Source organism: Dama dama, chromosome 18 (assembly GCF_033118175.1).
Source record: "Dama dama isolate Ldn47 chromosome 18, ASM3311817v1, whole genome shotgun sequence".
Lineage (NCBI taxonomy): Eukaryota > Metazoa > Chordata > Mammalia > Artiodactyla > Cervidae > Dama > Dama dama.
The window spans coordinates 59,196,199-59,210,845 of NC_083698.1; the positions used below are offsets into that span (position 1 = coordinate 59,196,199).

At 38.2% G+C, this 14,647-nt stretch overlaps 1 protein-coding gene across 2 annotated transcripts in view; it reads left to right on the top strand.

Annotated features, from left to right (window-relative positions):
- DPY19L1 (dpy-19 like C-mannosyltransferase 1) overlaps nucleotides 1-14,647 on the top strand; it is a 94,122-nt gene that overhangs the window by 28,086 nt on the left and 51,389 nt on the right. For both annotated transcript variants that reach the window (XM_061165381.1, XM_061165380.1), the window contains exon 7: nucleotides 11,930-11,987. In XM_061165381.1, the coding sequence (XP_061021364.1) occupies nucleotides 11,930-11,987 (58 nt within the window). The remainder of the gene's footprint in view (nucleotides 1-11,929; nucleotides 11,988-14,647) is intronic.

Below are 14,647 nucleotides of genomic sequence, written 5' to 3' on the forward strand. Positions count from 1 at the left end.
TGAAGCTGGGAATTGGAAAGGCCTTTTACCCAAGGAGGCCTAGTCTGTCCGTATCATCTCACTCTCCTTTTCACTCCTACTGGGTTGTCTTCTGTCTCTGTTACTTCTCTGATAGAGGTGTCTGTCTGTCTGTCTGGCTGTGTGTGTGTGCTCCAGAAGTACATCTATTTCACAAGCTTGTTGGCTTTAATCATTTTGCTTTCCTTTGAAGTTTAGAGGAATTCAAAACAAACCTCGAATATTTCTATCAGTGGAAAACTAATATAGGACAGAATTAGCCCTGAAAGAGGGATGTCCCTTAGAAGATGTGTTTTTGTTTTAGGGCTCATCCCCTTATTGGTTTTATTGAGTTCATCCCTACTTGTACAAAGTAGTTATTCTTTATTTGTCACTATCCTTTGGTCTGTCTTTTTCTTGATTCCTTCCCTTCTGCCAAGGAACGTCTCTTCATTTTCCTCTCAGAGGACAAAATGGAAACAAGATTTTTTGATTGAACTACTGCTTGGGTGTCCTTGTTACCCCCAGTCTAATCTTTAAAGCTCCTATTCCTTCCTCTACTGCAATCTGGCCTCACCATGGTGAGAATGTGGTCCCATCCACCTGTATCACCAGCCCCTTCTATGGAGATTATCTGGCAGCCAGGCCAAGCCATTCTTTTGTCTGGTTTTAGTCTAAGGATGGTACAATAATGACATGAAGCCATTCAGGGTTTTCACAGAGAAGTGCTGTGCCCAGCACTTTTGTGCTTAATTTTTTCTTTACTCTCTCACTGATGATGATTATGGCTGCCACCATCTTTAGAGTTTCTGTAGAGAGGTATAGAAACTGTAGCTGAAGGATGGATAAAAATCCTTTCCCCATAATTCATAAGACAAGAAATAGAATCATTACAGCACCTAATTTTGAGTATGATTTTTAGATCATGTTATAGAATCTTTGAGTCCTTTTCCATTCAGTGTTCTCCAGGGTGCCCAGAAAATACCTCTTTTTGGTTTTGAGGCTCTTTCAGCATTTGGCTTTCTATTCTAGATTAAGCATCATCTGAGCAGATCTTCGGTAGAAAACAGTGCTGCTGCTGCTGCTAAGTCGCTTCAGTCATGTCCGACTCTGTGCGACCCCATAGATAGCAGCCCACCAGACTCCGCCGTCCCTGGGATTCTCCAGGCAAGAACACTGGAGTGGGTTGCCATTTCCTTCTCCAATGCATGAAAGTGAAAAGTGAAAGTGAAGTCTTTAGTCGTGTCCGACTCTTCGCGACCCCATGGACTGCAACCCACCAGGCTCCTCCGTCCATGGGATTTTCCAGGCGAGAGTCCTGGAGTGGGGGGCCATTGCCTCCTCCGAGAAAACAGTGAGCAGTGAATAAAGCTGATTCTGAGGCCACCTGTGCTGCCTGTTACCTCTCCAGACCCTGCTGTCTCCCTGGGCTTTTGTTTGTTGTTCTCCATGGAAAATACTTTTACTGAACTTTACTTTTAGGGCTTTATAAGAAACAGCTATATGAAACCCCTTATTTTATGTTTCATGCATCTCTGTGATTATCTACTACTGTACCCACTATCCTCTCTTAAAAAAGTAATAAGATGTAGTATTTTATTTCCTTTGGTGATGAGTAAGAATGTCTGTTTTCATGTTACCTGGGAAATTTTTATTATTGTTTTAGTTCTTTGTCCAGTGAAAATCAACAAGTTCACAAATAAGTTTATTGAGCTATTTTTTTTATTCTATTCTATAGCTGGGTATGAGACTTATTAGTGTGATTTTTAAAGTTAATTGTCGTTATTTTCTGTGTTGGATTTTGTGATGAAATGAAGCACCAGTCCCTTGCCCTGTCTGTCCCCATTGCCCATCCATTTCTTTGTCCAGAGAAATCACTTTCAGACAGTAGTCCATATTTATGTTGTTATGACCATATAAATATCGCACGCTGCTTAGTTACGTGCTCTGCTCTGTGCTTGGCCCACTGAGTGGTGTCTGACTCTCTGTGACCCCATGGAGCGCAGCCTACCAGGCTCTTCTTTCCATGGAATTTTCCAGGCAAGAATACTGGAGTGGGATGCCATTTCCTCCTCCAGGGGATCGTCCCAACCCGGGGATCAAACCTGCCTCTCTTGTGTCTCTTACATTGGCAGGCAGATTCTTTACTGCTGTCCCTCCTGGGAAGCCCTGAGTCTGGTAGGTTAAATAATTGTTTATGTGGAAACATTTTTTTTCTTGTAATTAAGAGTCATCTGTTACTTTGTTTTCCTTCACTTTTTGTATACCGATTAATTATAAACCACAAGTAAACTGTAAAACAATTTATATGTTGCCAAATATATAAAATTTACCATTTCAGTTCTCCCACTCCTAAACCTTGGGGCCTCTCTCCTGGACCCCTGGGTCTTTTGGTTCCACACTATACTGGTCATTAGTTTCACTGGTTTTAGTAAAGTTCATTTGGGTTTTTCCTAAAAAACCCGAATAAACTTTTTGGCCAACTCAGTACTTTGGTTTTCTTCAGACTTTATTCCACTGTCTTCTAAGATTCACTATGGCTTTTCAAAAGTTAGGTGCTGTTCTGACATCAGTTCCTTTTGTACCTGGTTCATTTTTTCTCTCTGGCAGCTTTTGGATTCTTTTTTCCATGTCTTAAATAAAGGTCATGATGTAGTAGATTTTGTTTCATTCTTTATATCAGATACTCTAAATTCTAAAGGCTTTTTTCCTCTGCACATATGCATTCTTCTGGGGGAAACTTTCTATATTATTTCTTTGATGACTTTCTCTTCTCCATTGTCTCTTTTCCTCAAAATCCTATTGTTTGGATAGGGGACTCTTGGATTGAAATAAAATTTTCTGTTTTTTTTCTCCCCTCCCTTATTTTACCTTTTATGTTTTACTGTACTTTGTATGAAATTTCCAGCTCTTCTAAAGAGTTCTGAGCTTGAAGTTTTATTTTGTTTTTTTCCATTGCCTCTCACCTGCAGATCCTCCTTCAATTTGTATTGTGAGAAAAGCCTGGCCATTCTTTTGTAGATCATAGCTAATCATCAGAAAATGCCCTTTCTTTCACATGAGGAACCAACCAGTCACAGAGTGCAAAGAAAATCCTCTTCTGGTTTTCTGTTCTTCTGTTATCTTCTTTGGCCATTGGAGATTCATAGTGGCTTCCTTGATACTAGAATTTTTTTTTTTGAACTACTTTATTTATTTCTAAATAGGTTCCAGACACCTTGAGGACCTGTAAGATTAGTCTGTAGTCAGACCTCCCTTTTAATTTTGCTTAATGCCCTCCTTTCTTCCCTGGTAGCTTGACTGGTAAAGAATTCGCCTGCAGTGTGGGAGACCTGGAATCAATCCCTGGGTTGGGAAGATCCCCCAGAGAAGGGAACGGCTACCCACTCCAGTATCCTGGCCTGGAGAATTACATGAACTGTATAGTCCATGGGGTCACAAAGAGTTGGACACAACTGAGCGACTTTCACTTTTACTTTCTGTCCTGAAGTGAATAGTCATAGTTAATATAACCAATTTTCGTACATGTCCTTCTAATGACCCAACCCAAGTCACAGTAGTTTTTTTTTTTTAGGCTCTGTGGCAGAACTAAGTTTTTATATCAAGATTTTACTCCTCCCTAGCCCTTCACCTGTTTTAAGGAAAAGTTGAATTTCTTATCCTTCATGCCAATTTTCCTTTGTTTTACTTGACAGTTTTTGTTCTTCATTAATAAATCAGCATTTACTGTTTATACAGGCTGAATTTTTGGTTAAAAATGTGTCTTAAATAGACTGTGAATTGTATCAGCTCAAACTTTTCCAGTTCCATATTTTTTTGTTTTTGTTTTTTTGAATGTTCTGTTAGCTTGGTGGGCTAGCACATCTTTAATCATTTGGTATAACAGTTGTATATGAATATTTAAAAGGTAAGTATTTCTCCTCAGCATGCATAAATTGATGAAAGTTATTAGTTGAAAATATTGGTGTCTTTTCTACAAAATCTGCCTCCTCTTGTGTCATTATCTCAGCAAATGACACTAACCACACTGTTTGTTGCCCAAGTCTGAGCCTGAGAAGATATCCATAACTATCCCCTTTTGTTACCTCTGACATCCAAGTAGTCACAAAATCCCATTCGTTTCTTTCTTCAGAATATCTCTGGCATCCCTGTACTTCTTTCTTTTCCCCCCAGCATTCTGTCTCCCTGGGACGGTCTGACATTCTCTTTCTCTCTCTCTCTGGGATCCCCAGCATCACTCTTACTAGGATACCATGGTATTCTCTCTTAGGCATCTCGCTTCCTAGAATCTCTTCTTCTGCCATCAGTCCTGTTCCCCACCAGGCTATTTTACTCACTGCAGTCACTGATTTCATTTGAGGGACTATAACAAGTACAGTGCAACTGGAGCACAGGTTTTGGGGTAGAAGGAAGAATAGTGAAAGGGATCTGGAGGTATATGCACAACCAGATCCCACACAGCATCCTAGACATGTTTAGGTGTTTGAATTTCCTCCGGAGAACAATAGAATGCCAGTGAAGGATTGAGTGGATAGTTAGTGTCATTGTATTCATTTATTTGTAACGATGGCATAATGTAGAGAATATACTGTAGGAGGAGTGAGCATGGATGCACAGCCTGATGAAGCTGTGCATGAGGGTGTTGCAGCTGCCCATGGGGAAGGGGGTGGTGGCCGGAGCTAGTTTAGTGGGGGTGGGATGGAGAGAAGCGGACGGTCTCCGAGATATTTGGGAGGCATAGTCCATGAGGATTTGCGATTGACAGGTTTTAAAAGTTTTGTTTTATAATTTTAGGACAGCACAGGTTTGCACATTGGTATAATATTCTCCAGTGGTGCTCGGCCGAGGGTTAAGAAACTCGGTGTGCCTTTGAGGTAGGAGAAAGCTGTGAATAACGGGAATGCGCTAGACTGTGGGAGATGACAGCTCTGAGGAGAGCATGTGAGAGAAATGAACTCTGATGAGCCGGGTTTAATAAAGATGACAATAGAGGAGACTGCTGGCCTCACCTCTGGGCCTGGAGCCATGTAGGAGCCTGACAGAGTGCCTTTCCCAGCAGAGTGAGGTTTCAAGGCAGGAGGGGAAGGAGGCCTCTGGGTAGAGGCTGAGCTGCTGGGGAGGAAGTTGTGCATCATGGAGTGGAGGTCCCAGTACCAGTGACAGGAAATGTATGTTTAACCACAAGGTTCCCCAAAATGAATGCCAGCAGTGTTCTGATTGAAGACTTTTCATGTTTTCGCTTACTCTAAAGATATCTTTTGAATCTCTGCCTTAGGAGAGGCTAGGTATTTGGCACTGCAACAGTTGCAGTGATGTATCAAGAAGTTCACAATCTTGTAAATAAAACTCTTTTTCTTGGTCCTAGCAGACAAAGAGTTAAATTAAAGGCATTGATTATTAGTTTATAACAGACTGGCAGGACCAAGCTGAGAACTTTTCTCAGCCCTCCTGATTCTCATTCTCTTTCTCACCTTTTATTTTCTCTTTTCTTAATGTTCAAAATATCCCTGCCCCTAAGATAGGGCTTCCCTGGTGGCTCAGTGGTAAAGAACCCGCCTGCCAAACAGTAGTAGCGGGTTCCATCCCTGGATCAGAAAGATCCCCTGGAGGAGGAAATGGCAACCCACTCCTGTATTCTTGCCTGGAGAATTCCATGGACAGAATTCCATGGCGGGCTACAGTCCATGGGGTTGCAAAGAGTCATGCACGACTTAGTGACTAAACAATAAAAAAGTTCAGAGGAGGATGCTCAGCTCTCAGTCAGGTCTGGCGGGTTAGCAGGTGCTGAGGCTTGCCTCTCAAACTCGAGACTTGAAATCCTCTTGATTGATTTGTTTCTAAATTACTCTTTCATATTCTCTTTCTTAATCATTTATACAAGTGTAATTTAATATCAGGCTTCCCTGGTGGCGTAGCGGTAAAGAATATGCCTGCAATGCAAGAGATGGGGGTTTGATCTCTGGGTCGGGAAGATCCCCTGGAGAAGGAAATGGGAACCCACTCCAGTAGTCTGGCCTGGGAAACCGCATGGACAGAGGAACCTGGCAGGCTGCAGTCCGTAGGGTCGGAAAAGAGTTAGGCACCACTTAATGACTAAACAACAATGATTACTTTTGTTTCTTTATTTTGAAGTTTGCATGTTTCATAATTCTTTGGTATATAGAGGTAAAAACCACAATGATGAACTGAGCCTACCAAAATGTGATGACTGGTTTTAAATCCACTTTACAGAAAGATTTGGGAAAGAAGAAAATTATAAGATTATTAAACATTAGAATTGATAAATATTTTTAAGATTTTTTATGTTCTTATCCTTTTATATCTAAGGAAATTAAGGTCCAGAAGATTAATTGGGAATGTATGAATAACTGTGGTAAATGTTTACCAAGCTTAGAATGCTTTAAAATTTGCACAATAGGAGCTTTCATATTTTCTGACAGTTGGTGGTAATATTGCAGAAGAAACTTTTTTTTTTTAACCACTAGGGAATGCTGAAATAGCAACTAATCAACTGTAATGGGAAAAAAAAAATTAATTTTAAATATAGTGATTGCTACATTTTTTCTGTTTAGCAAAATAAAAATGACCTATGTGATAGTCTTTAAGCATCAGAGGGTAGGAAGTTAAACACTGGGAACACTGTTTTGGATTTATTGCAAGTCATATCATTTCCTAATGATTGGAACTTAGAACATTCCTGTAGATAAGCAAAGTTTATTCTCTGGTCTTGTCTATGCAGAGCCACAATATACCAGAAAATCTGCCTCTCTGCCTGGTTAAGCAAAGCTGTCTGTAATCATAAAAGATGCTGCACTATAATCTTATTATAGGAGAACGTTGTAAAATTTTGAGGTGGGGAAGACCTTCACAGACAAGCCAGGAAATGCAGAAGGAAAGAAGAAAAAAATATTGACCTTTTACTATAAAATTAGCTACATAAAGTTAAATTTTTTATTGTAGAGTGAACCATAAGTTATACCAGAAGGTTTTGTCACATATATGACAGTAAAAAATGTATATCCCTGTATTAAAAAGCAGAGACATTACTTTGCCAACAAAGGTCCGTCTAGTCAAGGCTATGGTTTTTCCAGTGGTCATGTATGGATGTGAGAGTTGGACTGTGAAGAAAGCTGAGTGCTGAAAAATTGATGCTTTTGAACTGTGGTGTTGGAGCTCTTGAGAGTCCCTTGGACTGCAAGGAGATCCAACCAGTCCATCCTAAAGGAGATCAGTCCTGGGTGTTCATTGGAAGGACTGATGCTGAAGCTGAAACTCCAATACTTTGGCCACCTCATGTGAAGGAAGAGTTGACTCGTTGGAAAAGACCCTGATGCTGGGAGGGATTGAGGGCAGGAGGAGAAGGGGACAACAGAGGATGAAATGGCTGGATGGCATCACCGACTCGATGGACATGAGTTTGAGTAAACTCCGGGAGTTGGTGATGGACAGGGAGCCTGGCGTGCTGTGATTCACGGGGTCGCAAAGAGTCGGACACGAGCGACTGAACTGAACTGAACTGAATCTTTAAATAAATAATCTAAAACAGAAAATCCAATAGAAAAACAGATAAGAATGTGAACAGAACAATTCACAGAAGAGTAAATGAAAGCAAAATGAAACAACCCACTGATATAACGCTTTCTACAAATAGGCAGGAAGAACAAATCAAAATAACAGTGAGAAAAAATCTCCACCCTTCCTATGGGCAAAATGTAAAAGGGTCGGGGCACATTGGGTTCTGTGTTATATCAAAATCAACCCTTCATACACTGGTGAGGGTGTGGACTGGAGTGGCTTTTTTGGAAAGTCTGCATTCTTTGACTTGACAGTCTCACAGGTCTGTCTGATAGAAGTAAAAACACTATTTTTTACATGTGCAGAGATGTTATTTTATCATTAAAAAAATTATAACAAGGAACTGAAAAACATCTGTATGACCAATAACAGGGAAAGGGCGGAACAAATTGCAAAGTGTTTGTACTGTGCAATGTATGACATCTGTTGAAAAGAATGCTATGGCAAAGATAAGGTGTCCATAGGTTCGTGGATTTATCTCTGGGCTTTCTATTCTGTTCCATTGATCTATATTTCTGTCTTTGTGCCAGTACCATACTGTCTTGATGACTGTGGCTTTGTAGTAGAGTCTGAAGTCAGGCAGGTTGATTCCTCCAGTTCCATTCTTCTTTCTCAAGATTACTTTGGCTATTCGAGGTTTTTTGTATTTCCATACAAATTGTGAAATTCTTTGGTCTAGTTCTGTGAAAAATACCGTTGGTAGCTTGATAGGGATTGCATTGAATCTATAGATTGCTTTGGGTAGAATAGCCATTTTGACAATATTGATTCTTCCAATCCATGAACACGGTATGTTTCTCCATCTGTTTGTGTCCTCTTTGATTTCTTTCATCAGTGTTTTATATTTTTCTTTGTATAGGTCTTTTGTTTCTTTAGGTAGATATACTCCTAAGTATTTTATTCTTTTTTGTTGCAATGGTGAATGGTATTGTTTCCTTAATTTCTCTTTCTGTTTTTTCATTGTTAGTATATAGGAATGCAAGGGATTTCTGTGTGTTAATTTTATATCCTGCAACTTTACTATATTCATTGATTAGCTCTAGTAATTTTCTGGTAGAGTCTTTAGGGTTTTCTATGTAGAGGATCATGTCATCTGCAAACAGTGAGAGTTTCACTTCTTCTTTTCCTATCTGGATTCCTTTTACTTCTTTTTCTGCTCTGATTGCAGTGGCCAAAACTTCCAACACTATGTTGAATAGTAGTCGTGAGAGTGGGCACCCTTGTCTTGTTCCTGATTTCAGGGGAAATGCTTTCAATTTTTCACCATTGAGGGTGATGCTTGCTGTGGGTTTGTCATATATAGCTTTTATTATGTTGAGGTATGTTCCTTCTATTCCTGCTTTTTGGAGAGTTTTAATCATAAATGAGTGTTGAATTTTGTCAAAGGCTTTCGGGAATGCAAACTAGTACAGCCGCTATGGAAAACAGTGTTGAGATTTCTTAAAAAACTGGAAATAGAACTGCCATATGACCCAGCAATCCCACTTCTGGGCATACACACTGAGGAAACCAGATCTGAAAGAGACACGTGCACCCCAATGTTCATCGCAGCACTGTTTATAATAGCCAGGACATGGAAGCAACCTAGATGCCCATCAGCAGATGAATGGATAAGGAAGCTGTGGTACATATACACCATGGAATATTACTCAGCCATTAAAAAGAATTCATTTGAACCAGTTCTAATGAGATGGATGAAGCTGGAGCCCCTTATACAGAGTGAAGTAAGCCAGAAAGATAAAGAACATTACAGCATACTAACACATATATATGGAATTTAGAAAGATGCTAACGATAACCCTATATGCAAAACAGAAAAAGAGACACAGAAATACAGAACAGACTTTTGAACTCTGTGGGAGAATGTGAGGGTGGGATATTTCAAAAGAACAACGTGTGTACTATCTATGGTGAAACAGATCACCAGCCCAGGTGGGATGCATGAGACAAGTGCTCCGGCCTGGTGCACTGGGAAGACCCAGAGGAATCGGGTGGAGAGGGAGGTGGGAGGGGGGATCGGGATGGGGAATACGTGTAAATCCATGGCTGATTCATATCAATGTGTGACAAAACCCACTGAAATGATGTGAAGTAATTAGCCTCCAACTAATAAAAAAAAAAATAAAATAAAATAACATTAAAAAAAATAAACAAAACAAACAAACAAAAAAAGAATGCTTTGGGTTAAATGTATGGATTAGGAATAACAGGTTAATTAGGAAAGGGACATTTTGGAGGGATGTTAATAGTATAATAACACTAGAACATATTTTTGTATGGTTATAGAGAAGGATTTGGAAGGATGGACGCACAACAAATGTTGTTACTGATTGTCTTTGGTGAATAGGATTGGAGGAGGGTTGCTGGCAGGAAATCATTTTTTAAAAATATATAGATCTATGGCTTTTTGTCTTGTTAGAATATGTTCAAATTGTTCAAACATATGTGTTTCTTTAATACCCAGTATTTAAACATCTAATTATTTAAATCCACAACTCGTTCTTTTTCTTGAAAAGTTTATTTTCAGTGGTGCGTCATTGCCACACACAGGCTTTCTCTAGTTGCAGCGAGCAGGGCTCTAGGGTGGGCAGGTTTCAGTAGTTGCGGGGCGCGGGCTCAGTTGCCCTGTGGCATGTGGAATCTTCCTAGGTTAGGGATCAAACCCGTGTCCCCTGCATTGGCAGGCAGATTCTTAACCACTGGACCATCAGGGAAGTCCCCATAATGCATTCTTGAGCTTCCTAAAGTCTCATCACTTGCAGTGAGTCTGGAGTTTGCCTGTTTACTGGTCTTTTGAAGTAGCCATGCTATGCCTCTTGAGGAGAGAACCCCAACTTCCAACCCCTGTCCTGTACCCTTTCTAGCTCCTTTATCTGCCTTTCTTATTTCTGTAATCCATCACTCCACTACTGTCTGGCCAGCATGCTGTTTCTTTGCCCGTTTATATTTCATTTGTGCTGGTCCATGTTAATAACCAGTGGAGAAAGATCACGCAGTGTTACTGTTAGTGTCTCTGTGACAATTTGTGATCTTGAACTTCTATGATCCCTTAAAGAGGGCTCTACAGCCCTTCTGTTTTCCCTCCTAACCTCTCTCCTAAGTGCAAGTGGTATTCAGACACCTCCTGCTCCACCTTCCTCAGACCTTTAGCACTGCTCCCTGTTCTCTTGAGCAGCAAGTGGCTCTGTGCCCTAACTCTGGGGAAAATAGCACCTCTTTGCCACTAAACATGCAGACTCCACTTCCCTCTTGAGCCAAGGCTGACTGTCCCTATGTGCTGGGGATCCCAGCCCTACCTGTTTCCTTCTGGGGATGTTGGGGAGGGTATATGTTCTTGGTACATGAATTATCCCTGCCATCTCACGTATCGCCTCTGTGTTTCCTCATTCGTACACCCTGAAGAATAAACATAATGGCCTAGAATACCTGTGTCTGATTCTTTGTTGCTTTTCTGTGATATACACATATTTCTGGATGGATAGAAAGAAGGAAGGATATCTGGGTAAAATTACAAGAAAGCAACATGAGCTAAAGAGAACTCAAAGACCTCAAGAGTAGAGATGAAAGAAATGATGAAACAAACTTGAAAACAGCCTTCCTTTCCCTTGCGCAGATGCTTTTGGTCAAGGTCAGAGGAGAATGGGGATGTATTTCATCTTTACCTGAGCAAATGAAGCTTTAACTGTTAGGACTGTCAAGCTATACCATTGTGGTTTCTTAGCTAGCGGTATAAGCCAGATTCTCATATTTTGATGTTTGTGTTATGTTTTCCAATTTTTTGAAAACAAATGATAAAACTTAATCTGTAAACTAGTGTTTCCTAAGCATGTATAAAGGTAGCTTGGAGATGGGGTTTGGGAAGTACTGAATTAGTTAAATCTTTAACATGCTAACACACTTTGTGAATTTCCAAGGGTAGGAGGCAGTGTGGTGATTTCCAGGTTTCTGACCATAAAGCACTTTTCTGTACTAGCTTCCATCCTTTCTCCTGAATGTATATTATATGCAAAGAAAAATAGTTGGTACTAAAAAAGTTTAAAAAATGAAAAAAGAAAGATCAGGTTGCATGGTGCACAGTAACATGATTAATAATAATTTTTTTATTCCTTGTCATTTTCTGTTTTTCTGTATATTTTGAGGATGGAAAAATGATTTTTTAAAAAACAAAACTTTTTTTTTTTTAAACTAATGATACGTTAGAGGAAATAAGCTGTTTTGTAAACAATAGAGTTCTAGTGTGGCTAAACTAAAACTTTTTATAGTACTAGCACATTATCATGCTATGTTATTTCAGGGGTTTATTAGGATTGACCTGGTTTCTGTTACTGGAGTTACATTTTCTTATATTCTTTTCCAGCGGCAGCCGTTTAGGAGGCTTGGTTACAGTGTTGTGCTTCTTTTTCAATCATGGAGAGGTAGGTATTAAACAAATATTTTCAAACTGTTTAGTGGTTTTTACTTCTAGAAATACGATTTGCATTTAAGTATTTTTAAAAATTTTGAGACATTTTGCTAATACAAAATTTTACCAATATAAAATATAGAAACATATAGGCATTTAAGTTTCTTTAATTTCTTTAAATTTAATCTATAGTAGCAGTCTTTAAATGTTTAATCTTATTTTGATTCAAATTTTAAATACTAGCATTTATCTTAAATTTTATAACCATTGTATCTTTTGCTACATCTCTTAGTGGCTTAAAGAAATAGTGGGTCTGTGTTAATTCTGTATATAATTTAAAATTGTGAAAACTCTTGTTTTAACTGTAGTAAAAATAAGCTAGCCATGTATCCATTAACTTCTTGTGGGGGGTACCTTTTTGATGTAGGAGCTATAGCATTTGTTTCTATTTTAATGCATTTATATTGAATTGATATACTTATGAATTGATATACTTATTGAATTGATATTTTAATGCATTTATATTATTGAATCTTGATATACTTTTCAGTGTCCTTTGCAGAATGTTTTATTGTATCTATAAACTTGTGCATGTATCCAAGTTCTTTTCTAAAGAGAATGGCATTGTAAAAAGAATAGACTCTGCATCCAGGCTACCTGTGTTCAAATCCTGACTCTACCATTTAGTGGCTGAGTGACCTGGGCAAGCCCTTTAATCTCACCCACCCTAGTTTTCTCTTTGTAAATGGTCATAATGATGTTATCCATTTCATTGGATTATTGGGAGATAAAATACATTCATATTTGTAATGTGTCTCGATCAATGTTTGACACATAGTTGCTACTAAGTAATTATTAACTTGTGTAATTGTTTATATTATCATTGGTAACTTATTTTAGGTTAAATTTTAATATAAATTCAAGATGCCAATGAAATCCTTCCACTAACTTAATTATAATTATAAATGAATTTCTAGTAATATATATATATGTGTGTGTGTCTAGTTTTCTTTCATGAAAGTTTTCTGTGAGGGGAATTCTCATATAAAAAGGTCAGGTTGCTTTGTGTGAAGTAACTGAATCCTTTTAAAAGTGTTTCCATGCTGCCTACAATATTTGAATATATACATGTTACAAAGCTCTGAGGGTAGTCATACAAAAACTAAATTGTAGACTAAGGGTTGGACTTATTTTTCCTATTATTTAGTGTATTACTAATGAAACTTAAATTAGCACATGCGTAGTATTTAAAATCATAGAAATTTAAAGCTAGAGTGACTTTATAGATTAGAGTTATTTCACTATTGATTGCAATATGACATCAATTAATTGATTTGCTCTGAAGTTTGAACAAAGAAAAAAAGAATTATTTGACTCTTTGACTGTGGATGCTGCTGAGTGACTTGGTGTGGACCATAAAACATTTGGAAGCACAAATCTGTGAGAATGCCCTAAGAAATAGGAAATAATTGTTTAACAGTGGAAGAAAGAAGCATTGGGTGTTCACAGTGAGATGTTGAGAAGAAAGTGATTATTGAAAATTTTGAACCCAAGGCACAGTTTTAAATATTACCATCTCTTAAGCAAAAAGGTCTACTGTGTTATTCTCAGTGTAAATTAGGGGTTATTAATTTTTGACTGTATGTTTTTCTAATAATTTTGATACTCATGTAGCATGACCATCTTTCTTAGCAAAGTCTTTTCAGTTTTTAACGATGAAATAGATAGTTCATTTTCCGGGTTGGTGAATTTTTTTTTTTTTTAACACTTTTTAGCTACTTGATATATTGAAACATACCTAGGGTTTACTTTCTACTTAGGAAAAGAGATTAGAATTAAAACTGTAGTTTTCCTGAATTAGTTAAGTAAATAATTGTACTTATATCAATGACTATAGCTTTAAAGTATGTAAGTGACCATTTTGAGTAATGATGTTAATTGAGAACATAAACTGTAGTTTTGGATAAAATAATTGTGAGATCACAAGTAACTGAAAACTATTTTATTATTATTTTTTGTTTGGTTTTCAGATTGTAAGATTTCCAGACCCTTGTTTTCTTCTGGTTTTTAAAAGTGTTGTTTAAAGTACACAGTTTGTATGTTGTGTGGGGGGAGCCCACTACTACTCTGGTTGCAACTACTCATGTATTTAGTGAACTTTTCCGGAGAATCACGGTGTGTGTCCCACTGGAATATCTGGCTGTTTTCTAAGTGGTACCCTTCTTTCTTAGAAGAGTTATTTAAATCATGTGAGTGAGTGGTTTATGTGTGAAAAAACAGTTGTGAATTGTTTTCCTGCTTTTAAGTTCTATTTCCATTATTTAATTTGCTCTGCAGTTGAGTCTGAGGTAGTATTTTTGTTTTCCTTGTTGCTGTTGTTTAGTTGCTAAGTCACGCCCAACTCTCTCCCAGCTCTGTGGACTGTCGCCCACGAGGCTCGTCTGTCCACAGCATTTCCCAGGCGAGAATGCTGGAGTGGGTTGCCATTTCTTTATATGATGTACTTTCTGAAGTATTCCTTTCTCAGATGGTTTTACAAGGGGAAATTTTTGCTTTAATAGAAGAACTATAAATTGTGTCGCATAAATGATTAATCAAATTATTTAAAAGGAAAATTTAAAACCCTCAAATCTGAAAAAATGTGAAAACACAATAAAGAAGCTATTAGTGGCT